The sequence below is a fragment of the Corticium candelabrum genome, chromosome 18, assembly GCF_963422355.1.
Source record: "Corticium candelabrum chromosome 18, ooCorCand1.1, whole genome shotgun sequence".
Taxonomy (NCBI): Eukaryota; Metazoa; Porifera; class Homoscleromorpha; order Homosclerophorida; family Plakinidae; genus Corticium; species Corticium candelabrum.
In genome coordinates this window covers 2,187,376-2,212,382 of record NC_085102.1, presented here as the reverse complement: position 1 = coordinate 2,212,382, position 25,007 = coordinate 2,187,376, and the positions used below count along the sequence as shown (strand labels likewise).

Below are 25,007 nucleotides of genomic sequence, written 5' to 3'. Positions count from 1 at the left end.
AACTGTAGCAAGTGTATTAGATTAGCCACGACAAGTCTTCTCAATCTGTATTTATTTGAGACATGTGACTAGGTGCCATACAATGTGACATCTAGGTCTTTTCTTTTCTATGATGTACTGTGTCGTGATAAGCAAGTGTTTACTTCACGGTTGGTGAATCGTTATTATTTCTTGTTAGGGTGCTGACTACATCAGGCTTCTTTATTAGAAATAACCATGTTAATTCAAGCATAGGCTTTGGACTCCTCTCACATTTATAGTAATTGATATAACCCAAACATATGAGTAGGTTGTCACCATCTGCAAGAGTGTTTAATTAACCTCAGTAGATGTAAACATTTAGAGCACTTAGCCTTTTTGCCTCGATATGTCTGCTCACCAAGGAAGGGTTTTTCGATGTTTGGCTATTATACCTGATGCCAGCAGTTGTCAATGATTTGATTGATTCAATGTTTGATCAAGTGGATATTATAACATCCTACAACTATTTATTTGATTTGCAAACATGTTTTTCAACATCTTTTAATCATTTATACTATTTTATCAATTAAACAAGGCACATTGATAAGCAATAGTTAAATAATTTTTAAGACAGGAGCTTGTTGCATGGTGTAATGTTCATACATCTTTAGATTACGCGATGTTTTTCTTATTAGTCATTATATATATATATATATATATATATATATATATATATATATATATATATATATATATATATGTTACATCTTACAGTAAGCAAAAATGTCAGATGTTGTTACTTGGATTAGACATTGACGTATTCTTCTTGTAGTTAAAAGATAGCAGCATCTGCATTCAAGGCAAACTCTGAAATGTCTGCTGTAAATTAACACTCATTGTTTTAAGTTATGAATAGGAATATTTTGCTTGTGAGGCCTACATTAAGTTTTATTGTGTTTGTAGCCGTACTAATAGTTTTGTTTGTCTGCTTAATTAATTGTCTACATAAGTATTTATGTGTATACCATTCTAACATAAAAGAACACTTTTTTTACTTAAAAGTAACAGTCTTACTGTGGATGTGATTGCTATGCTGCAGTTAGCATCACTGGCAAAAAATGGAAGTCTCCCTTGGGGTATGAATGGGCAAGAGACAATGCAAGAGTGACCATTAGGTTAGACAAAGTACAGTTTCAGGAACTTGTTTGTGTTTTCTGAATGATGACATAATTAATGTATGTGTATTTGCTACATTTAGTTATCAAGAACAAACAAGATACACGGTGAAAGGTGTAGTTCACTTTATTGATCTTTAGCAAGAATTACTAAGACATGCAGTATCAGTATAAATATATTTAAAACTGTATGCTGAATCATTGTGATTGAGTAATGTGCTTGTATGGGAAAGTCTTTTGTAAGAATTTACTTACTCTACTGGAGATTTAATTTGGAGAAAACAAAGGTAGTGTTTGGACTTTGACAGTTACTATGGCTTTGGTTGCATAATTATATGCAAGCTTGTTATAGTTTGCTGTATGTTAGAGACACTGCTGAATAGACAGTAAATAATTCTTGGTACATTGCAATAAAGACATTCTTGTCACCCAGTAGTGATTATGAGTATAATTATGACTATGATTCTGATTGTAGCTGTGAACCAGACAATGTTAATTTTGTTGGGACTTTCAAACATGTAAATGATTGAATTAGTGTTTTGTATAGAATGACTCTACTGTACTAGAAGTTTTAGAGAAACAACTACAACTTTGGGACTCAACAGTTGCCATTAGTTGAGTTGCGTCGTGATGTTGCATATATGCCATTTGATAGCTGGCAGTTATAGAGTGACAATAGCTTTCTGTGTATTGTGAACACCTAGAGATTTGTCATTGAAGAGTTATTATAAGCAGTTGTAACTCGTTTGTCATTAGTTTAATGAACAGTTGCAATTTCCAGTCGTGGCCAAGGAAATAATGTCTAGGATGGCATTCAAAATAGCATTTATGGAAATAGATGATTTACAAGTTGAGGTCACAGACCAGCAGCAGATGATGGTATTATACATGTGGTTTAGACCTGATGATCTAGATGACCCCACGCTGTCCTGTCAACCTCCTAGTGGGCCTTGGCTTCTATTCTCAATCCCACAAATTGGTACTGGGCTAGAAACCAATTATAGTTATGTTACGAATCAACGTTTTGGCTATTCTTATTACTGGTTTTGGAGTCATGATGTATGAATGGTATATTTGCTCTGAGGCGTTTTTGTGACCACATTAAATTACCTGTTGCTGTGGAAAAGAGAATTTTTCCAGCCTTTGATCATGATGTCCACTTGTCACATCTTTCTATGGTTTACAACTAAGTGACTGCAGTCAAAGCTTTTCTACCTAAGTGACAGAATGGGGAAGAATGAGGCAATTTTGTAGTTAGTGACCATTGTTATTTGGCTAACAGTTAAATTTATTTGATGTGGATGCAATCAAAGCTAAAGATGACATCATATTTGTGGCTTAAATAATCTTCATCTTTAGGTGCACATGTTGAACGTTTAATCTTTCTAGTCCCTGCTGTTGCTTTTAGTGAGAATTGAATAATGTTTTAATTAAGTAGAACATGGCAATGATATTTGTGATGGTGTTGGTCGCCTAAGAAATCTGTGATCAAGTTACAAAATATGATTCCAAACTTATTGACTTTGAGGTTTTTGCACATTTCACTTTACCAGACATGCAGAACATCGATCAGTGCAGTTTTCCCACCATTTCACAAACTTGCTGTGAGTATACATTTTATTCTTTCATTTTCATTATCTCGCGCCACAGCAAACAATACTGTCGTTTAAGTAACTCTCTTTTGTCTCTTTTCATTTCTCTTCTTGTCTGTTTATTTGTTTCTTTTTCAGTCTGTATTTATATGTTATAGCAACTTGAAAAAGGTTTTAAATCAGTCACCAAAAGCGTTGAAACATATTTTGGCATGATCGCATGTTATGAAGTAACTATAAGTAGAGTAAACGACGTTGTTTCAAGTAGCTAAGAAGCTGACAAATTGAAAGTATTCTTGAAGGTTGTCATAGTTACCATGATGATCACAAAATGCATTACAGCTATGATGACATTACAGCAGTGCTTTTCTTATGCTGGGCAGAAATCTTGAATTTGGTTGTTTAAGTCCACTATTACATGACAGAGCTGCTGAAATACTCAGCAAAGTTATGTAAGACAATTTAGCACAAGTAAGGGTGCTCAATATATGCTTTATACTTACTAATTCTATCTTTTGTCGTGTAAGTAGAAGGTGTAAATAACATCATGATGTTGAAGAAACCTTGATTGAAGTACTTTAATTAACCTGTAATATTTTGTGCTTATAAAAATGCTATAAAAGCAACTTATTTTCTTGTGAAAGTGGGATAAAAGTATTTCATCGAAAGCAACAATTTATGGACACTGGGTAAGACTCCAGCTATAATTTTTTGTCATCTGTGAGCTGCCTGCTTGCACTTCTACTGCTTGCATCACCCTTTGCGGTTTGTTAATGGAACTACGTGATGGTTACTTATACCCCCTTCCCTCTCTTACGCACATGTTGGCCCCAGAAGGCTGATTAACCACATCACCTATATTGTTGTAACTTAATTGCATCCATGTCTTTAGGTTGTGAGTAGTGTATGAAGTAGTAGCAGAGGCCAGCGACAGGGAATGCTTTCCATCTTTTGTATTAATCGCAGATGAACTAGGAATGAGTTTCTTCCCATGTGCAAGAATGAACTGTGTCACAATGAGAATGATGGCACTAGCAATAACTGTTTTTTGCCAACTTAAGGCATAACTGTTGGTCTATAGGTACATGGTGCAGTTTTTTCTTGGGGCACAATGATGTAGACAAATGTGTTATTGTTCTGTGAGTACTTTCAGATGTGCAGTAGTTCAGCTGCTTATATTGGAAATGTATAAATTTAATTGCCCTAGACAAAGTTTTTAACATTTCAAACCACAACTTTATAGTTCTTTTGCAGACCAAAGACAGTATAATGTCTGTCAGATGTCATCCAGAAGTTAAAACTTGGTCACCTTGCACGTCTACAATTCTCGACAAAATTATGAAGTAGTAGCAGTGGCCAGCGACAGGAAATGCTTTTCCATCTTTTGTATTAATTGCAGATGAACTAGGAATGAGTTTCTTCCCATGTGCAAGAATAAACTGTGTCACAATGAGAATGATGGCACTAGCAATAACTGTTTTTTGTCAACTTAAGGCATAATTGTTGGTCTATAGGTACATGGTGCAGTTTTTTCTTGAGGCACAATGATGTAGACAAATTTGTTATTGTTCTGTGAGTACTTTCAGATGTGTAGTAGTTCAGCTGCTTATATTGGAAATGTATAAATTTGGTTGTTCTAGACAAAATTTTTAACATTTCAAACCACAACTTTATAGTTCTTTGCAGACCAAAGACAGTATAATGTCTGTTATGCAGATGTCATCCAGAAGTTAAAACTTGGTCACCTTGCACGTCTACAATTCTCAACAAAATTAAGTTACCTCATATGGCAGTGTTCCATAGCTGTATCATTAGAATGTTTCTAACATTTCTCTTATAGAAAAACCATTTTCTGACACTTTTTACACAACTAATGGAAGGAAACAATCATGAAGGCCATAGCTCAGGTTTGATTGTAAAGAGACTATGCAAATGGAATTTAACTAACTTTTTACAAACATACATAAGCATGCTGATTGACATTGAGAAGCAGGCTATGCTCAGTATTCTAGCACTCATAAATATTCAAACTACTGAAACTACAGTTCACAAACAATACATGAAATAACTAATATCATCAGCATACTGCATATGTATGCAATTTTTCCCAGCTACCTATTAAGTACAATGGTGCTGCCACCAGATATTGCTAATTGCATAGGTAGTAAACCATACGTTTTGAAGACTTTGAACAAAATCACTCAAGTCACCTACTGTTGCTGTAACTGCATGTAGTTGTTCTCTACAATTCAATTTTTCATACTCTTGTGTCACCAAAAATGTATAGAACTATCAAAACCATTGAGTTTGGTTTAATTAAACATGGATTGTATGTATTATAGTATTAGAGATCGAGTGACAACTGTAGTAATTATGTAGGAGAAGTACAATTTCAGTGGAAAAAGAGGCATGTGTTGTGAACTTAGTCATAATGATTTACATTGCCAATGACAAAATAGACAGTTAATTGTAATGTCTATGATCATGTCACCTGATGTAACTAGTATATGAGCCTATGTATCATGTAACATGATCATTATGTGAACATATATATCAGTTGACATAATTATATACTATACAATTGCTTACACTTGAAGTATTTTGTCAGCCCAACATACTGTTACTCAGGATATCACAGACTGATACCTGGTAAATTTCAGTGATTAACAAGAAGCAAAAAAACAAGAAGCAAAAAAACAAGAAGCAAAAACGACTGGTGTCACTTATGTTTAGATCAAAAGCATGAGAAAGGAATACAAATATTAAAGTCTACCTTTAGTTGAATAACAGATTGAGCATCATTCTGGGGAAAGTTTGATGAGACTACAGCTTTCTTTCAATCTGTCTGCTATACTCAAACTTTAGTAAAGTGATGGTGTTGTGCCCACAACAGGTGACTGTTCTGTAGGCAATTTAGAGTGAGTAGCTTATTGCATGCTAATATGTGTTGTCAGTAGATTTTGATGTCAAGTCATCACTTCTATCACTTTCCAGCCAATTGTATGCACACATATTAGAAGGTATCGACCATCTTACTCACTCTTACCAATCTTGTTCTACACGTGCTTATAGGAGAATCTTGTTAATGACAGGTGACTTGATTGTCTATCTAAGTAAGGCTGGATCAGCAGTTGTCACACCTAAGTACACTACCATACCACAATGGGTACTCTTGTTCTTGTAAATCTCTAGGTTTTGGCTATTAGGCTCCTTAATGTGACTATGGCTATTGTAAGAGCAGGTAGTAATCTTATAGCATTTAGTTTATGGCTGGTTTTTATAGACAAGAGCGTGGGAACAGGAACAATAATACTCAATTGACACTAACAATTTCACCGTCAGATGACACCTAAATCTAAATCAAGTCCTTCTTTACTCAAAACATGAATTTGGATCCTTTTTGTATATACAAGAAAGATCTAGCTGTTCAATTTTTCTAATTTTCAGAAACATTTTCAGAGCTGAGCTAGTTTGTTGTGAGCTTGTGTGGCCCATATCTTTGCTTTTCACTTAGGCTTGTACCATTGATGCATGTGGACACAATTGATGTGCTTAAACAAATGTTATGGACTAGACAAACATAATCAAATCCTTTGGTTTATTGATGTAGCAAAATGCAGGTGAAGCTGTCACCTTTTGTCTTCTGACTTGTTCCATTCTTTTGCTTCAATGTTCATGGGAAATGGTCCACTGAAACATTTATCTTAGAATTTGAAAATTCATTTGTCATTCATTTGAAGAGGTTGTGATGCTTTAGCCATACTCTGATTTCTCTATAGATTGAGCTAAGGTCTGTTTGTATAGTGATGATTGGTGATCTAATTAATGCTTACTGCATGCATGATAGCCAACATTGATGAACCCATTCCTTAGATGATGCAGTTCATATTGTTGGTCAGGTCTGGATATCCCTTAGGGATATTTTACATGTACAGTCATATGTATGACTGTTGACATTGAGGGGTACGTCATAATAGTGAAGGATAGGTCAGAGTGGTAGTTTAGAGGTTGACGTTCAGAAGGTTGGTTAGATTTGTGACTACATCCTGTGACTTATGTTTATATGGTTGATTGCATTGACAGATATGTCTGTTTATATGGATATGACTTACCACTTACTTCTGGCTTAAACTATAACCTGATGCATACTTTCTCAAATTTACTTTATTTCTCATCCTTAATTGGCTGACAGACAGACTGCCTTCATGGCTTCCCACACAGTCCTCTTGAAAGCAGGAAAGCTTCCTAGTTCTCACACTTTTCTCTTGCCTGGTAGTTATTGTAGTCTAAATAGATGGACACCAATGTAAAATAGTGCAGACTTATAGTCTCAGTAAATGTCAGTGAGATCTCACCACTCATGATTTGGATCATGACATCGAAGTGCATGAGCATGTGGTTATGTCTGAGCAATTGTTTCTCCTTTAGTTGTAATTCATAAATAATTCATTGGATCTGAATTGAAGTTACCATTCCGAGTAGCAATACCATGCACCTGCATGATCAGAGAAAGATATCTCTATTGATCGAGTAGTTTCAATGGCATTTATATTGAACAAAGAATGCCTTCCAGTTGTTAACATTATCCAATATTGATCAAATTGAATGAGTTGCTCGTTGATGTGATTATCTGCTGCTCAGCTGCATCTTCTTCACATCAATTAAATTCATGTATTTCATACTTCTCATAGTTAAGTGTTTGAATAGTTAGTATTGTGAAGAATTAAAGTGGTGACACTCAAGGTGGCTTACCAACTAGAAATATTCATATTTTATTTGACACACTAGATGGTGATCAATATTTAAAATTTTATTCCTCTGATATTTGCTAAGTAAACTGGTATATATTGGAATCCATGTAAGGTGTTGCTGTGTTTGCTTGAACCTGCTCGTAAGCTACAGAAAATATCCATTATTCATAGAGCTGATGTGTTATTGCTACACGTGCATCAATAGATTGGTATCTTTTTGAAACAATATCAGAATACATATATTTTGCTGTCTAGCCAGCTTGCTGCACTTGGTGAATGCTTTATTTTGGCTGTCACCTGGAAAGTGTTTCATTTGATACATACTGTTTGGAATACATGAAATATTCTGTTTCTTATTTGTCTATGTAACATCTTGTGGCTGTAGAAGGTTTTCAATACTAATAGTAAATATCTGATTTGTTGCTTTAGTGCTGGACGTCTGATGAGTGAAAAACAGGAGTCAAAATAATCATGTTTGTCAATGTGTGGTTGGCAGGAATGTGCCGCCAAGAATAAGACAGGAAATGCAGTAGAAACAGGGACTGGAATGTGGGATTCTCAACATGTCATGATAGGACGGTGGGCAAAAGCTTTTGTAACAATGATGCATGCTGGTCTGACTTTCTTCAAAAAATGGGTGCGTGATCCTGCTCTTTGCCATGTCAATATTTTACATCGGAATGTTGATTGATAGCAATGGCAAATGGAATATCCTATATCATAATGATAATGTGTCAACAAGTCAACACTGGCCCGTTGATGTGCAGAGAGTCGAGAACCCTTTGCTATATTTGGCTGTTGACTGTTGTCGACCTGTTGATCACAGACTGGGAATATTCGTGGGAGTAACAAGCAAGCGGTGATAAACACTTCAACAATCAATTATTCGCATAGCAATAGCAGACACCACGCCCAAGCCCAGGTTTCATTTCATGACGTAGGCACGCATGCCTCTACTTATCAGCCATCAGTTCCGATGTTTGTTTAGTGTATTATCAAGAAACTGCTTACTGCATGGCAGTCATCATACCAAGAGCATCATCTGTACAACAACTTAGTTATACACGTAGCTCTGAAGTGAATATGTCTGAATTTCTCTATATACATCAGTAAAAATATAAGCGATCTAGACACAAAATCTATACAAAACGGAATCTGTTCTATCTGTTCTATGAGAGTCCGGGAATGAATCGGAAGATACTCTTCTGTATACGTTTTAGTCCAAATTCCTGCAAACTGATGCTTCTCTTCAAACGCGTCGGGCAAGCATGCTTTTTATCCGGTCTCTTCTTGGGGCACAAGTATGCGTCAATCCTTTCTTTCACCAAATACTGTACAGCCGCGTCAATCTCTACATGACTCTGAGCAGCGGAAGTCCGGAAAAACCGACACCGATGTCCGAGATCTTGTGCCAATTCCTCTCCTTCCGTGGCATTGACTTGTCTACACTGAGGAAGATCCGTTTTGTTTCCAACCAAAGCGATGGGAACGTTCTGAATGCCTCTGTCAGTGCAACAGCGGACAATATTGGAATGGATGTGCCTCGCCGCCTCAAAGCTCTGCCGATCCGTTTCCGAATACACGATAATAAAAGCGTCATTTGATCTCAGCTGACGCTCTTGAGCAAGCGAAAGGCTCTCGTCCTGTAAACACAAAAACAACAATAATTAACGTCAATCCTATTGATTAGAAACGGCGCGTGTTAGTGCACGGCAGTGCGATACGATGGTCGCCTGCCAACTGTATATGTGAACTCAACATACCCCATCGTTTCCAGCAGTGTCAAGCACATGGACTTTTATTTCCCTCCCGTTCACAGGTACATCTTTCGTGTACGTGTCCTCTGCAGAGAGAAAACAATCGAAGTCAGACATAAAGCACAATGTGGTCGCGAGATCGACTAACGCCAATACACTCCTACACCTACTCCCACCTACACGTGCAGACTCCAAGCAACACACAAATAGAAACACTCACCAAGGGTAGGGTCGTATTCGCTCAAGAAACGGCCGCAAATGAACTGAACAGTTAGAGCTGCAAAGAACAACAAATTAGCACAGCGAAACTTGCACGTCGCGGGATCACGCACGAGGCTTCATGCAGGCATTCATCAAGCACGACGCGTGCGGGAAGAAGAAGCCAGAGCGCGACGTACCTGATTTGCCAACGCCAGCGGCACCAACGACTGCCACTCTGCAACTAGACTGATCGATGGGATCGCTGTATCGACGACGGGTTGGGTAACGAATCGCCTTCCTGGTGTCTTTCCTCCGTACGTCCTTCATGATTTGACAGCAAGAGTAGCAACGACAGCACTAGAGAATGACCACCAGGTATCGACGCTTGAGTAGGAATGAGTAGGAATGAGTTGGAGTCGATGCTATGTAGGCCACACGTATGTAGATATAAGGCGTGACCGTCTGGTGTTATCATAATTGACGGCACTAGTTTGCATTACTATCGCTTGAACTCATTAATTCTATTAGAGCGACGGCTGTAGTGGTAAGCCCGCCTCGATTTAGCACACCTGAGGCGTAAACAAATACAGTCACATGACATGTATGCGACCGAGAGAGAGACCGACCTCCGCTGATTGTTTGGTAATTCAACTTGGGAAAGTGTTGAGGGGACATACCCCAAGCAGTTACCGTACTGAGATAGTGTAGTATGCTATCCTATTTCTTCGTCTGGTTGTAGTTGGCGGTTGCTGTGCGGTGGTGACAATCTGGAAAATGGGTCACGTGACGGGATGGGATACCTGTAACGCTCATGGTACAGCTATCTCTTCACCTATGACGAAGGTTGTCCATTAGTCATGTATAAAATAGGAAATGACAAACGACGCAGGACGTCCTATAGTACTGTTCCAAATATCGGGAGGCATAGTTTTGGTGCTAGAGATCTGAACCTACCCTACGTGTTTCTTCTACTAATTTCTCAATACAAAGAAAGTATAGGTTGTGAATTTAAATGTAAGATATATGTGTACGACCTTGAGGTAGGAAAACGTCAGGAAATGGCAGCAGTTTCATGCTTCCCGGTATGCATGCATGCATGCATATAGACCTGCGCACTAGAGTAAAAATGGTAGAAATGCCACGTACTGGAAATTTTAGAGCCTCACAGACGTCTAGAAAAACTGTAATGTCTAGAAAAATTGTAATGTGTACACAAAAAGAATTAACTGACTAATAGAAGCTGAATTTAGAAGTGTATCAGTAGCACTTGGTTGTTACTCATTGTAACAATGTTCAGTGATTTGATACTCAGTGTAACAATGTTCAGTGATTTGATACTTCATAAATAACCACAGCAGAAAAACCCAGTCTACTAACTCTAGGTAGGCTTTCTATTATTAATTCTCATTAGACAAATTTATAGAAACATTGTGACAGTAGACCACATTCTTCACTTCTACCTTCTGGTGCTCTATACAAAAGAATAATGTTCGTGCATATGTTTACATCTTTCTCGATATTATTTGTACTGTTTGGCTGCAGCAGGCATTTCAAAATTACTAAATGTATGTTGGTAAACATATGGTAATATGGCGGGGTTTGTGGTAGACCCACCTGTAGAGTCACGTGGTTATTATACCTGTGAACAAACTGGACAAAACGGGACAGTAGACCCCTGAAGCATATCCCAGCGTCACCTGGATGTATTGTGACACGTCAGCTGAAAATACTTCTGTACATGCTTTGGGCGTTGAGGAGTCTGCAGTAATATGATAACAGATCTAAATAAAGTATACACTAACCCATATGCAGTTGAGAATGGTGGGTGTCAAAGTATATAGTGATGACATTTGTAGTTCCTACATATAGTAATCAAATTTGAGGTTGGCTGCTGTCTCATGAGGTCTACAAACTTTGAAAGTGAAAATTGCTAACAAAACTTGTAGGTCTTTGAGCCATACTTTGAGCCAAAAACAGTCCAGAGGCATTGTATACACACTGTGTGACAGTATTGACCACTAGTTTAGTATTACATGTTAGTAATACGTGTAGCCCATCTGTCAGGTTCTGTCACTACAAAAAAATTAGAAAATTGTTGGGAAGTCTTCCACCAGTTGTCTTGAGGGGTGGTTTTACTCAATTGAACTAATGATGAGGTAATCGAGATCGACTATATTACCATCTAATTTTTGTTCTGATCTCTAGGAGAGGTAGGAATAGGAAGCCTGTATATTTGCGTGTTTATTTTGTGTTATAGTCTCTACACACAGTGTTGAAAATGCAATGCGCATGATAAATTTGATGAAGACAACAAACTTACATTGCAATCTGTGTGTGCAGACGCTTCCGTGAGACTCTCTGTTTGTCGTATTTTGTCAGCAATGAAATTATAGATACAAAGCGACAATTGTTGGTACATCATTTCATATTCGACAAAACCGAGCATTAAATTCTTGAAAGTACGTCATTGTTACTCTAGAATCAGATGGCTTACTCATTCTACAATTAATTAACGTACATCTATTGTAGATATGTAGCAAAGGGTGATGGACAGTAAACATGATCGAACTATACGTCCTGAAGTAGTTGTGTACTATAGTTTTGGAAAGATAGTGGCGCAGCCCTATGTTGCAGGTGTATCTGAATGGGCAGAAATATTTAGTCACCACATGTTTAATTATTAGAGCAGTCGGAAAATGTACAGGAAAAAATTTTCATAACTAGGTTGTGGAAGATGAGGCTTGCGTGCTGCTGTTAATTTTCACTAGGACAATAGTTGATGGAGTATGTTTGTGTTGGAACATGCTACATGCAGTTTCAAGAATTAGTATAGACGAAATATATACCGTTGGCAATATTTTACCTTCATAAGTGTGTGTGTGTGTGTGTGTGTGTGTGTGTGTGTGTGTGTGTGTGTGTGTGTGTGTGTGTGTGTGTGTGTGTGTGTGTGTGTGTGTGTGTGTGTGTGCGTGTATGTGTGACACAATTGTAATCACACCCATGCCATGAGTAATCATAAATATCAATTCAACTATTAATTAATACATAAATGGAAAATTTTAGTAGTTTTAGAGACAGAAGTGCTCTCCACATGCATGCTTCCAGAACTTCTTATACTGTAGATGTGCTGTACTTTGGTCTGTCAAACCGATTTCATGCAGTTTTATTGAATACATCTCACAAGCAGCCAGAACAGGCAGTACTGTAATACACAGACCATGCACCTCCTTTTAGCTGCATCCCTTGCATTGCTCGCAAATGTTAGCAACAACTACTGCGTGTGTATATGTTCAATATAAGGGTTCATGGCTAAGTTATCACTTACTTAATGAACACAAATATGGTGACTCAGACAGTGACTCAGCTTGGCAGGAGTTTGTGAAACGTTCATTGAGTCATTATCACTACCAGTGAATGACCAATCCACACAGGACACATAAACTAAAAAACTGTCTCACTGAAAAGATATTACTCAATGTAATTACGGCAAACAGAGATAGAGATAATTTAAACACCAAGGAAGGTGTGTAGACATGTTTACACATACTTCATGTACTTGCATGGAATTATTATTAGAGTGTCAGTCGGACCATTGTTAACAATTCCTTTTATGTGCATGAGTGATGATGTGGTATGGACCATTGCTTCCTTTCAGAGGTCAATACTCAAGTCAAGTGAACACAAATACATGCATAGGTGTACGTGCACGCATGCATACAGTATGCACATAAAGCACACTTGCATATGGGCACACACACACACACACACACACACACACACACACACACACACACACACACACACACACACACACACACAATTTTGCACAATTTTGTTAAACTCTTGCAAGAATAACAAGAGATGGCTAACAAAGACATTAATTAAGTTTTTTTAAAACTTGCTGATGGTAAGTCAAGATATACTCCAATTTGCAGAGTATATATATATATATATATATATATATATATATATATATATATATATATATATATATATATATGTATATATATATATATATATTTGAAGAAACTTGTACAGCAACTATATCATACTTGTTTTGTTTATATAGCCACCTAACTTTTTGTCTTTTACTGAGCCAATATTCAGATGTTTCATTTACAAGCATGTCTTTGACAACTTGAACTTTCTCCTTGTCTTAAATTGCAATAGCTAGTGTATTGATGTTACTTATAACAGTTGATGATGTTGCATATATGTCACAAACAAATGTAAAGAGGATCTTAACAGTCTTCACTGACCTGGATGTCCATTAGCTTCTATTTAGGCTTGAGGTTTGAGTCAATTATTTAATTATTAATTATATCAGAATTAAGCTAAAATAGAAACTAATTAATAAGCTTTCAGACTGGTGAAGAGTGTGAGACACCCATACATTAATTGGAGTCTTTGTCGAAACAGACAAGCTTCTAATTTTAAAACTGAATGCACCACATGCACGAACTGTGCAGTAAATTTGCATGCATTTGAAGAATTTTAGTTATAGATAGTAACGGAATAACCATACTGGAATAATCCTGGCAAAACCCTACTGACAACTATTAATAATGGGGTCTAGAGACAGAGTTTCTATGCACCAATAATATGAAATTCCAAACAATGGGACCAATGACGCTTTTAGTAGGTCATTGGCCTGGAATTGTCTAGATATACTTTTTATAAAAACGAGGAGAAATCTTAAATAGCCCTTTCCCATGCATATGGTGAGTAAAGTCCTGCATCTTCACACACACACACACACACACACACACACACACACACACACACACACACACACACACACACACACAGACACACACACACACAGACACACACACACAGACACACACACACACACACACACACAGACACACACACACACACACAGACACACACACACACACACACACACACACACACACACACACACACACACAGACACACACAGACACACACACACACACACACACACACACACACACACACACACATACACACACACATACACACACACACACACACACACACACACACACACACACACACACACACAGACACACACACACACACACACACACACACACACACACACACACACACACACACACACACACACACACACACACAGTTCTTTGCTGCTTCAGGATTTAGACATAGTGAGAAAAACAAGTTTTAAAGGTCAAAGAAGACTACTAAACGTAGCAACAGCAAGAGTGAGACTAGCGATCTCGTAATAGTTATCTGAAAAATTCTTTAATTAAGTTACTTTGATTTGCTAACAGACATTCTTGTCGTTATTTTTAGCACACTAACTCTCTAGAGTTCCAATGCAATAATTAATGTTATTATAAACCCACGCAGTGCATATTTGGTCGTGTATGGCTGGATTCGTTTGCATTCCACGCGGAGTCACGTGATCACGGCTGTCACGTGGCGCGCATGGCCATTTTAGGCCTGTGCTTCACCGGTTACCGGTTGCCGGCTAGGGCAGGAAACGCTATGAGACTGTTCCACAACATCAGTTGGATTTCCAGACACGTCAATCGTCGCTTCTGTTCTTTCTCTTCTCGGTCTTTCCTAGGTCGGACTTTTCTAGATGTTCACCAACCCGTTAGACACGCCCTTGAGCGAGGAAATCCTGTTGTCGCATTGGAGTCGACTATTATCACTCATGGTATGCCTTACCCAGACAATGTGAACACCGCTCTAGAAGTGGAGGATATCATCAGAGAAGAGGGCGTTGTTCCAGCAACAATTGGCGTTCTTGATGGTCATATTCGAGTTGGTCTGCAGCCTGATGAGATTGACAAGCTTGGAAGACTGGGAGAGGAAGCAAAGAAAATTGCAAGGCGAGACCTCGCGGTGGCAACGAGTCAGAAATTGTCCGGAGGCACTACCGTTTCAGCTACTATGATAGCAGCCCATCTGTCAGGTTGGTCACTACAGATAATCAGAGAATAAAATTATTGATGCTGAGTCTCATCGCAGTTGCCTCCAGGTATTGATGTGTTTGTTACTGGAGGAATTGGAGGTGTTCATCGAGGAGCCGAGATTACTATGGATATAAGTTCTGATCTAACTGAGCTAGGTAAGACACCAGTAGCTGTTGTTTGTGGTGGCGTGAAATCTCTACTTGACATTCGACTGACTCTTGAGTATCTGGAGACACAAGGCGTTACTGTTGCCACTTTAGGAGAAACTACTGAGTTTCCTGCATTTTTCACTCCACAAAGTGGAATGAAATCTGATTGCCAGGTTCGGTCACCACAAGAATGTGCCAAGCTCATTTTTAATAATTTTGAGCTTGGACTTAACAGTGGATTGGTTGTCGCTGTCCCTATTCCACACAATTCAGCTGCTTATGGTGTCGAGGAAGTGATTCAAGATGGATTAGATGAAGTTAACAGATTACAAGTCACTGGTAGTGAAGTGACTCCTTTTCTGTTGGATTTTGTCAATAGGAGAACGAAGGGACAATCTCTGGTTGCAAACATAGCTCTAGTAAAGAACAATGCACGAGTAGGGGCACTGATTGCTAAGGAATTATCATTTCTAAAGCATCAATTTGCAATAACTCATTCTCAAATGGTTCCCACGAAGCTGACAAAGTCAAACCTTTCTTCAAAGTCATCCTTTACTGTTGGCAATACAGTGAAACGGCCCGTTGTCATAGGAGCATCTGTTGTAGATTTTGTAGCAACAGCAGAAAGTGAGGTCTTGCACGAAGGCACTACTTGTGGGAAAGTCACACAGTCTTATGGCGGAGTTGGTCGGAATGTTGCTGAATGCTTGGCCCGTTTAGACGCCAAACCACTGCTGATCACAGCAGTTGGAAGAGATTTTGTAGGTGAAAGTCTTTTACATCACTGGACAGAAGATGTTAGGGCTGATGCTCAAGGCATAACTACACTGAATGACTACAACACTGCTACGTACAGTGGCATGTTTCATGGTACGGGAGACTTACATGCTGCCGTTGGTGATATGACCATCAATGATACCATTACAACTTCAATGGTGTCCAAATACGAAAAAGATATGAAGGCAGCCTCACTTGTTTGTATGGACGGAAACATACCACCTGCAACTGTTAGGTATGTGGCTGATTTCTGTGCAACACATAACGTACCAGTTTGGTTTGAGCCAACCTGTATCATGAAAGCAAAGCGGCCTGTAGAAGCAGGAGACTCTTGGCAAAAGCTGACATACATATCACCAAACTTTAGTGAGCTGCAGTCGTTCTGTTCTGCAATTGGAATGCGACACATCAGTGATTCAGATAAGCTTCGAACTTCTGTCATCTACAGCCATCAACTGCTAGACTTTATTCCCTACATTTTAGTGACTCTCGGTAGTGACGGCGTTCTCGTCTGTAGAAATTCGTTATTGTCCGGAAGATCGTATCTCCATTTTCCACCAGCAACCAGTGACTTGTTACCTGTTGACGTAATCAATGTTTCCGGTGCAGGGGACAGTTTTGCTGGTGTTATGATGTCGTGCTTGATTCGTGGGTTGTCACTTCCAACTGCCATCAAAGGCGGTCTGAAAGCAGCTTTCATGTCATTACATACAACTTCAGCTGTTTCTAGGGACATCAGGCCAGAAGAATTTACAGAAGCTAGCATAAACAGCTGGGCACCATTTAGTCCAGATGACGTTTCCACATTCGTTGACTGAATGTTATAGTTGCTCAGCTGGTGTAATAGCATCGGTACTCTTTGAGAACTCTGATCGATCAATTGCGGGGTTTTGTAGCTATTTTGTTATTAATTCATTCAGGATAAGATAAATCGTGATCTTGCCAATATGGACCAATATAATTTCTATTATCTCTAGGTACATTAAATGAGACAGGAATGGCACTACACTCTAGTGCACCTTATTTTCTTCATTTCAAATTATGTGAGCATAATTTAACAAGTGTGTGTGTGTGTGTGTGTGTGTGCGTGCGTGCATGCGTGTGTGTGTGTGTGTGTGTGTGTGTGTGTGTGTGTGTGTGTGTGTGTGTGTGTGTGTGTGTGTGCAGGGCATAATTTATCTGGTATCGCATGGCAGTTTGCAAATCAATTTTTGTATGTTGTGAAACAAAGTCAGCTAGGTGTCCCACAAACTGCCATGCGGAATCCCATCCAAGTATGGTAGGAGTAACCAAGAACCTTATAATGGTGCACCCTTGCATAGCAATGTGTGAGAAGATACTATATATAATATACTATTATATTTTTATTCAATTATGAACCATCCGTACTTGAGTGGTAATGCTGTGCAACACATGAAGCTAAAGCACATTAGCAGAACACCTGCTGAACCTATCATCTCATTAGCAGAAGGGATGGCAACAGAAACAGAAACTTGAAACAAGATAGCTATTGAGACTTCCATTGTAACTATGTAACAAGGTAAAAAAGGAACAAAAGTAAGTAACAGTGTAGTCAATGTACTTGCACTTTTATATCGTAGCTATGTAGAAGGTCAACCAACTAAAATAACAAACAATCATGCAATGTGTAGTTGCATGGACTTTCCAATGTAAAGGTCAACACAAACAGCACTGTCACAGAAACACGGGAAGTACAAACAGCACAGCTTTTCCAACCTAAAGGTCATCACAACAGAAGTACAAACAGCAACAGCAAAACATTTGCGAACTTCCAATATAAAGGTCAAACCAAACAGAAGTACAAACAGCACAACTACTGTATAGAAACGTCAATGCCGACTAAATCTAAAGTTCAGTTTTGCACGAACATGGAAGCTAGTAGCAGCAGTATGTCTCAACAACAACTTGTGGATTTCTTAATGTATCTAAAGCAAAACATGAAACCCTCGGTGTCTTCTGAACTGTTGGAGAAAGTAGGACACATTGAGTCTCTATCTACCTCTGCTGAAGGTGAGACCTGCAGATACATGACCGATACCATAGCTGCAAACCTCTATCCAGAAGACGCTGATAAAAGTTTAGGCCCAGTTAAAGTGTATGGTGATGGAAACTGTCTATCCGTCTGCATCACTGTTGGTTTGTGGAAATGAAAGTCGTCATCTTGAGCTGCGTTTGCGAACAGCCATTGAATTATGTAAAAATGTCCAACACTATGCATATGCTGTCTAGAATCGTTGTCTCCAGTAGCTCTGTTGTTGTCTACTCTAAAGACTGAGTCAAGTGCAGTATTTGCAGAAGCGTTGGAATCTGGTTGCTTCCTTGAGGAAGCTTATCGTGTAGCAGCACTGATTGAAATTCATGCAACTTGCAGTCCAGGATGCTATAGTTCTGTGTTGCATGCTTATGGGCTGTCTACAACAGGGATTTTTTTAAAGCAGTTTGTCTCCTTGACACTAATCTGTGGCCGACTGACCGAGATGATCTTGCAGCCTTTGGTGTAGCTGATGTGTCTCTTGCTCTAGAGCACTTCCGTCGTCTTCTATTAAAGAACAACGTATTGCTGGATGGGGTAATGACAGAGTGGACCTTCTTCAAGATGTACTGGATCGATAACTTAATTGTGACACCATCCAAAAATACTGTATGGTCACTGCTTCTGTCCAAGTACATAGAGAAATTTCCAAACTTTGTGCAATTGGTGTGCATACTGCTGGTGTTTCCAGTCAGCAATGCCATAGTGAAGCGTGGTTTCAGTGCTATGAGGAGGATAAAAAGTGACTGGCGGTCAAGTCTTAGTGAAGATACCTTAGATCACTTGATGAGAATTAGTGTTGATGGTCCGCCATTGGCACAGTTTGACCCTACACTTGCTGTCCCAACGGTTCTTCAGCACTCCAAGGAGGCCACACACTCAGCCATATGGTTAAGAAAAACCCAAAAGTTAGTGAATAGCATATTTTGCTTCTAAAATTTGCATGGGCAGGGAGCCACTTGCTACTATTCAAGTAACTTCATTTCCACTTAGCTAAAGGAAATTGTGTTACAATAACTAATTTAATAGTATCATCACTATTCACAGTTTGGCACTGACTATGAACTTGCACCTGTAGACTAGAAAAGCATGAACTGTCTGGGCAATTAATTAATTAATTAATTGCTTTGTATTGCAAAAATATGGTTGCGACGCAATTTTGCATTACTGCTACTCAATTTGCAATTTGTGTAGCAATACCGCTACGCAAAAAAAGTAAATTATGCCCTGGTGTGTGTGTGTGTGTGTGTGTGTGTGTGTGTGTGTGTGTGTGTGTGTGTGTGTGTGTGTGTGTGTGTGTGTGTGTGTGTGTGTGTGTGTGTGTGTGTGTTTGAGCTTGCATGTCAATTTGTGGTGTGTATTCAGTAGCAAGGACATGGCAAGGTGTGGCACTATAGTGCAATACGTGTATGTGGACAAAATCCCCTCTTCTTGTACATACACAGTCTTACTTGTGCTCAAATTGGTGATTGCTGGTAATAGATTGAAATCAGAGGATTGAAATAATGAATTGCACAAGCTGAATATAAATGAGACTAATAGTGATTATGCCTTGGACAAAGTGCCTCAGCTATGCCCTTAATCCTAATGACAACCAATGATATCAGTTGACAAATCAGCAATCAAAGAAGTGAATGTGTATTGATTGTTTTGTCGTTTCCCCCTTACTAGTCTGCACCATGTCAATTGAATGGGAAAGACTATTATAACAATTTGCTTACAATCCCAGATCTCCCATTACATATGACAGCATACTTTCTCTAGTCACTACACAGAAATATCTATCACTAAATGTATACCATAGGTAAAAGCTATAAAGCCAGAGGTAGGATTCGTCGTTTTTACCTCTTTCCCATGCTTGGTTAGCATAAAATGAAGAAAACAAACAACAAATTCTTAGTAGACCCAAGACATGGGGGGGGGGTTTAAATACAACATAAACGGTTAAAACCCTTGGCTAATACATGAGCAAGTACAGCAAATTATGCATTTACCATGATTCGGTTCACAAGACTTGGCAATTCCCATCAATGTCGTGATCATTGTCAGGGCTAGTGAGTGTACACCATGCACTCATAATAACAATGGGTAACAAATTAAATCTACTTGCAGCAGAGCATGCCCAAGTAACTGCAACAGTAATAATTAATTAATTTATCAAAAATGAAAATGATCAATCACAGTACAGTTTCCCAGATGGACGGGTTGTCTGCAGGTCTCCCGTTCTTTTGTTCAGGTAGAACAGTCCTGTTTTCTTTGTATAAATCTCACACCAGGCGTCACTGCCAGGTCCAGCAGTCTCTCTGTAACATGGAAAACACCCTCTGTCAGCTGCATCATTTGCTCTGCTTGTACTGCATGACATGTGCTCATGACACATAATAATACAAGCTACCTCGCGCAAACAGACGTATGCAGACAATGATATATTAGCAAATTTCAAGTCTAATTATTTAATACGTAGAATTATTGGTGGGTTAGTCAACGATTCACTGTGAGAACGAGGGTGATCATCCATTAATGTATGCACCTTTTTAGTTTCCTTCATCAAAATGCACGACCAACTAGCACACACACATGGCAACAGTAAACAGTCAGAAGCAGCCTTTTCAAGGTTGCGCCCTCAAAGACACATAGACACACACACACACACACACACACACACACACACACACACACACACACACACACACACACACACACACACACACACACACACCACGTGCAGAGACACCTACATCCACATACCTTATTGAATCTGACATGAACTGCCTCAGTTGAGGGATATGGTTAATGTAAGGAATACCAAGCTTGATGTCCCACTGTTGGCTGCATTTGGCAAGAACTAGTTTCACTTGACCTTCTGACAACTGCAAAGAACATGAATCCAGAATGATTGATGGGCGATCAATGTTTACATAATTATATCCCAATCACCTAGGCCACTATGTACTCACACCAACTAAACGCTCATGAATGAACATTCATTTAAATATTAAGGAAGTGCAACAGCAGTGAGTAAAACACTAGCCTGGTTCCCTACTGACACCAATACTATTCATTAGAAATGAGAAGCTCCATCGCTAATTGTAGATAATGGGTACTAAACATGGCTTTCCACTGATCTTTTGTCAGATAAGAAAATAGACAGGAATATTAGTTAAACACCACTAAAGTATCTGTGAACTAATTATATCTATATAATGACAAAAATGACTACAGGTGTCAGATAGTTTTGGATGTGCAAACTGTTGACATGGTGACATGTAATCAAACCTTCTGTCTGAATGAACTTGAAATAGCTAGAACAGCTACAGTAGAATGTGGTAGATGTTTCTTGTGGGAGAAATTCAGATTTCAAGAGCCCAACTAAAGAACTACCCCATATACATTTACATAAACTTAATTAACAAATCGGGCCTGGATGTTCCCCACATTGCAAGCTCCAAATTGGGTGCATCTATTACCATATAGAAGGTAAATATACTTGGAAATTGACTGAATGCCACCCAACTAGAAAGCTAGGGCGCGTCTCCACTAGGGCTTAAACATGTTTACAACCTGTTTAAGTCTAAACATGTTTAAGAATAATGCGTCTCCACTGGCGTTAAACCTGTTTAACTCTAAACCTAAACAGCTTTTGCTAAACATGTTTCAGAGTAGTCTAACGAAAGTGGTTTAGGTTTAACAGTCACGTGATATGTGGATGTTAGTTCTTTCACGCTGTTCTTTCTCTTTCTTTGGAGACTATTGGAAGAAGACAAAACTAGGCAATGTCAGAGAGTGCTTAGACTGATGCAGAGTGTCAGGAGAGAGCCATTTTGGCGAAGACAGAGACTTGTGCCTGTGATTGTTCTTCAGACGACAAGAAGACGATCTCTGACTGTCTGGTGCACAAGAAACGAATTCGCGCGGTACAACAAAGTCCCGGATAATTCTCTTAATAGCCCGGAATAAATGGACAAGTGGAGACGCTGTCTACTAAACATGTTTAGAGTTTAAACATGTTTAATGTTAAACATGTTTAAAGGGCAACAAGTGGAGACACAGCCCTAGTGTTGTGGTGGCAACCTTAATTGAGCTTCAGAGAGAAAGTTGTCACTTTGTCTAGAAACTACTAGATACTTTTAGATATAAAGAGTTCCATACGTTGCTGCACGCTTGTGCACATGAGGTCGGTTTTGTGTACAGATCCAGCTGATTTGTCATGTCAAGAAACTTGCAGATGCCTTTCCATCATACATAGCTATGTCTGCAGTCTCTTACAGAATTTGAGGTTTACATTCCCCTATAGCTTAGCCATTTGAAAGCGTATTAATCCGTTACCGTATTCGCCCGTAATAACGCCCATACCGAAATAACGTCCATGCCTGTATATATGCCCATGTGTGACAGGTGAGAACTTTCAGCCAGAACAACGCCCTTGCCCAAGTATACGGCCATGGCCAACTAGATGCCCAGGATACGCATGCGCTGACAAAACAAAATAGGGTCCACAGAACATTCGTCCCGTCTGTGCGTTTGATGAGCTTGTGTCCGTATTGCATGAAAGCGCTTACTATTCTTCGTTGCAATTAGCGATTCTGATGCTTTTGACAGGCTTCAAGCCGACCATTCCGGTTTGCATGTGTAGTGTCTAGTTTCTGTGTCTATGCTGATGGTGCACGGACACCAGTACCTTGATCTTGCAAATGGATAATTGCAAGCTTCTGTGGTATTTCTGTCTTCAAGTGTTTACATGGTGACTGGCCAAACGACAGCATATTGCAACCATGTATACGCCTGGGACCAAAATAGTGCCCATGACCTAGTATACACCCAGAAAAGTGTCTCTTTTCTATCCGCCCAGGGCGTTATTACGGGCGAATACAGTATTTTGCAAACAAACTTATGCTACACACTCTTAACAGAGACGAACCACCCTTGTTGACACAATTATGAATATACGGTATTTCTTCGAATAGTGGCTATCGAGGTGGGGTGGGGTGGGTGGGGGTGGGGTGGGGGTGGCTAGTAACTCTGCAGACTACTGTCTGTTTCCCCGTAAGCGTTAACCCGGAAGTGAGTAATGAAGTAGAGGTCACACCAGGTGTACTCATTAGTGCACTAAGAGCTACTCCAGTTGGACCATGTTATACCAATTATCTTAAATGGTTCCAGTTGGTGATCCTTTGGTCTTACAAGATAATAGGATAATAGCCATTGCTCCACCCTTTGTGTTTGATATGCACAAGTACTATCCTTCCGTTTCGTTTGTAGGAAAGGCTTAGATAATTTGATAAACAGAAATGCCAGACCTAGCGGTTTCTAACAATACCGAGATCATCGCGAAAAGTCCAAAAAACAGCAGAGATATTGATGATTTTTAAAGTTCGCACTTATGGGGAACAGACAGTAGTGCATCCTCAATTTGAGGGTGACCTCTATTTTCAACAAGGTTTTCTTCAGCTGCGGATTCTAAATGAGGGCGGCTTCTATTCAAGGGTGGCCACTGTTCAAAGAAATATGGTATTCCATATTAATACGTACATACAATGGAAGAAAAACTGTAATAGTTGTGATCACAAGATGTACCTGAAGATTGACATCTGATGATTTCAAGACCTGTGCAAGTTCATTGTGTGAAAGAAATCCACTTTTTCGTATATCCTTAGTCTCAAGCACCTGTAATAAAATATGGCTCTAAGTCACAACCGACAGCAAGTATCACCACAGCAACAGGACAACAATATTGACTCAATGGTATAAAACATTAGCCATCACTTAATCGGCATGCATTTAGTAATCATGGATGTTGTGTTCGTGCAAAGAGTGCATGTTGAACCCTTAAGTCTAGAGCAGCAAATATATTCTTAAGCAGAATGTCTGCAAATCACTAACATACAATAAAAATCGCTAATAACACTCTCAGAGACAAAATTCAGTGCCTTGGTATCTCACCTCCAGGAGGCTACTTTCAAACACACCCTTGATGTCTGTTCCCTGATCAAGTGTCATCGTCCTCTCCCTGTCTATTTCACTAGGACATCGTAACTGCACTTTCTCAGATCTCAGATTGTAATAGACAACTTTCTCATGGACCTAACACGAAGCAATGTTCACTGTAACACGTCTTTTGCTCAAGACGTAATACTTTCCCGTACCCTGGAGTAGAAATTGCACCAGTCATGTGCTCCTGGTTTTGACCCACCATCTGCCTTAGTAGTGGCAATAAGACTGAGGAGAGAAGGTGCAAGCAAACGGTAATTGACTTGTTTCTTCAAGCTTGACTGTGACTTGCTAACCAAGATGTCGGCCTGCAATGATATTCATAATGGTTACTGGAGCTATTTATGCTTTGTATCAAATAAATTAGTAAATGTAATTTTTTAATTCACTAAAATACTGTACAATGTGATAAAGGATTTCTCCTTTTTTTTTGCAGTGGGTACAGTGTTTCAAAGTCTATAAGCATACTTACTACATCTGTTTGTACATCTGTATGTCCACACCATATTTAAAGTACTCACTATAGAGTAAGGTGCCATTCTGAACTTTGGCTAAGTCCTTACGATTGTAGCTTCTAAAATGCAATTGGCGCTTCTTTGATGGGTGATCTGATAGACTTCTTACCTGTAGGCATGACTCATTCTAACTCCATTCTAATGATACATTTAGACTG

At 39.0% G+C, this 25,007-nt stretch overlaps 3 protein-coding genes and 1 long non-coding RNA gene across 5 annotated transcripts in view; 2 read left to right on the top strand and 2 right to left on the bottom strand.

Annotated features, from left to right (window-relative positions):
- The first annotated feature begins 1,058 nt into the window (after positions 1 to 1,058).
- Positions 1,059 to 8,662, top strand: LOC134193868 (uncharacterized). 2 transcript variants are annotated; one of them, XR_009972118.1, is made up of 3 exons: positions 1,059 to 1,136; positions 1,220 to 1,251; positions 7,909 to 8,662. It is a non-coding gene; the product is annotated as an uncharacterized LOC134193868 (long non-coding RNA). The 2 variants fall into 2 exon arrangements; XR_009972117.1 differs by lacking the exons at positions 1,059 to 1,136; positions 1,220 to 1,251 and adding an exon at positions 4,487 to 4,635.
- Positions 8,553 to 9,851, bottom strand: LOC134193867 (ras-related protein Rap-2a-like). Its single transcript, XM_062662716.1, has 4 exons — positions 9,635 to 9,851; positions 9,457 to 9,513; positions 9,243 to 9,322; positions 8,553 to 9,122 (listed from the first exon to the last, which is right to left on the bottom strand). The coding sequence occupies exons 1-4, from the start codon at positions 9,762 to 9,764 to the stop codon at positions 8,649 to 8,651; spliced, it is 741 nt and encodes a 246-aa protein (XP_062518700.1). The 5' UTR covers positions 9,765 to 9,851; the 3' UTR covers positions 8,553 to 8,648.
- A 5,068-nt stretch (positions 9,852 to 14,919) lies between these two features.
- LOC134193845 (uncharacterized) lies at positions 14,920 to 17,238 on the top strand. The gene is made up of 2 exons (XM_062662690.1): positions 14,920 to 15,366; positions 15,433 to 17,238. The coding sequence occupies exons 1-2, from the start codon at positions 14,934 to 14,936 to the stop codon at positions 17,109 to 17,111; spliced, it is 2,112 nt and encodes a 703-aa protein (XP_062518674.1). The 5' UTR covers positions 14,920 to 14,933; the 3' UTR covers positions 17,112 to 17,238.
- A 3,122-nt stretch (positions 17,239 to 20,360) lies between these two features.
- Positions 20,361 to 25,007, bottom strand: part of LOC134193824 (uncharacterized) — a 24,600-nt gene continuing 19,953 nt past the window's right edge. The window contains exons 21-25 of the mRNA XM_062662665.1: positions 24,490 to 24,642; positions 24,287 to 24,427; positions 23,921 to 24,010; positions 21,095 to 21,216; positions 20,361 to 20,649 (exon numbers count right to left, since the gene is read on the bottom strand). Coding sequence (XP_062518649.1) covers positions 20,520 to 20,649; positions 21,095 to 21,216; positions 23,921 to 24,010; positions 24,287 to 24,427; positions 24,490 to 24,642 — 636 coding nt within the window. The 3' untranslated portion in view covers positions 20,361 to 20,519. The remainder of the gene's footprint in view (positions 20,650 to 21,094; positions 21,217 to 23,920; positions 24,011 to 24,286; positions 24,428 to 24,489; positions 24,643 to 25,007) is intronic.

What these genes read in the sequence shown, in the direction of transcription:
- LOC134193867 (XM_062662716.1), bottom strand. Translation starts at nt 9,764, where the DNA reads ATGAAGGACGTACGGAGGAAAGACACCAGGAAGGCGATTCGTTACCCA. An exon ending in CGCTGGCGTTGGCAAATCAG is followed by an intron (nt 9,514 to 9,634) that starts GTACGTCGCGCT and finishes TGTTCTTTGCAG; the next exon opens with CTCTAACTGTTCAGTTCATT. An exon ending in ACACTGCTGGAAACGATGGG is followed by an intron (nt 9,123 to 9,242) that starts GTATGTTGAGTT and finishes TTGTGTTTACAG; the next exon opens with GACGAGAGCCTTTCGCTTGC.
- LOC134193845 (XM_062662690.1), top strand. Translation starts at nt 14,934, where the DNA reads ATGAGACTGTTCCACAACATCAGTTGGATTTCCAGACACGTCAATCGT. An exon ending in GATAGCAGCCCATCTGTCAG is followed by an intron (nt 15,367 to 15,432) that starts GTTGGTCACTAC and finishes AGTTGCCTCCAG; the next exon opens with GTATTGATGTGTTTGTTACT.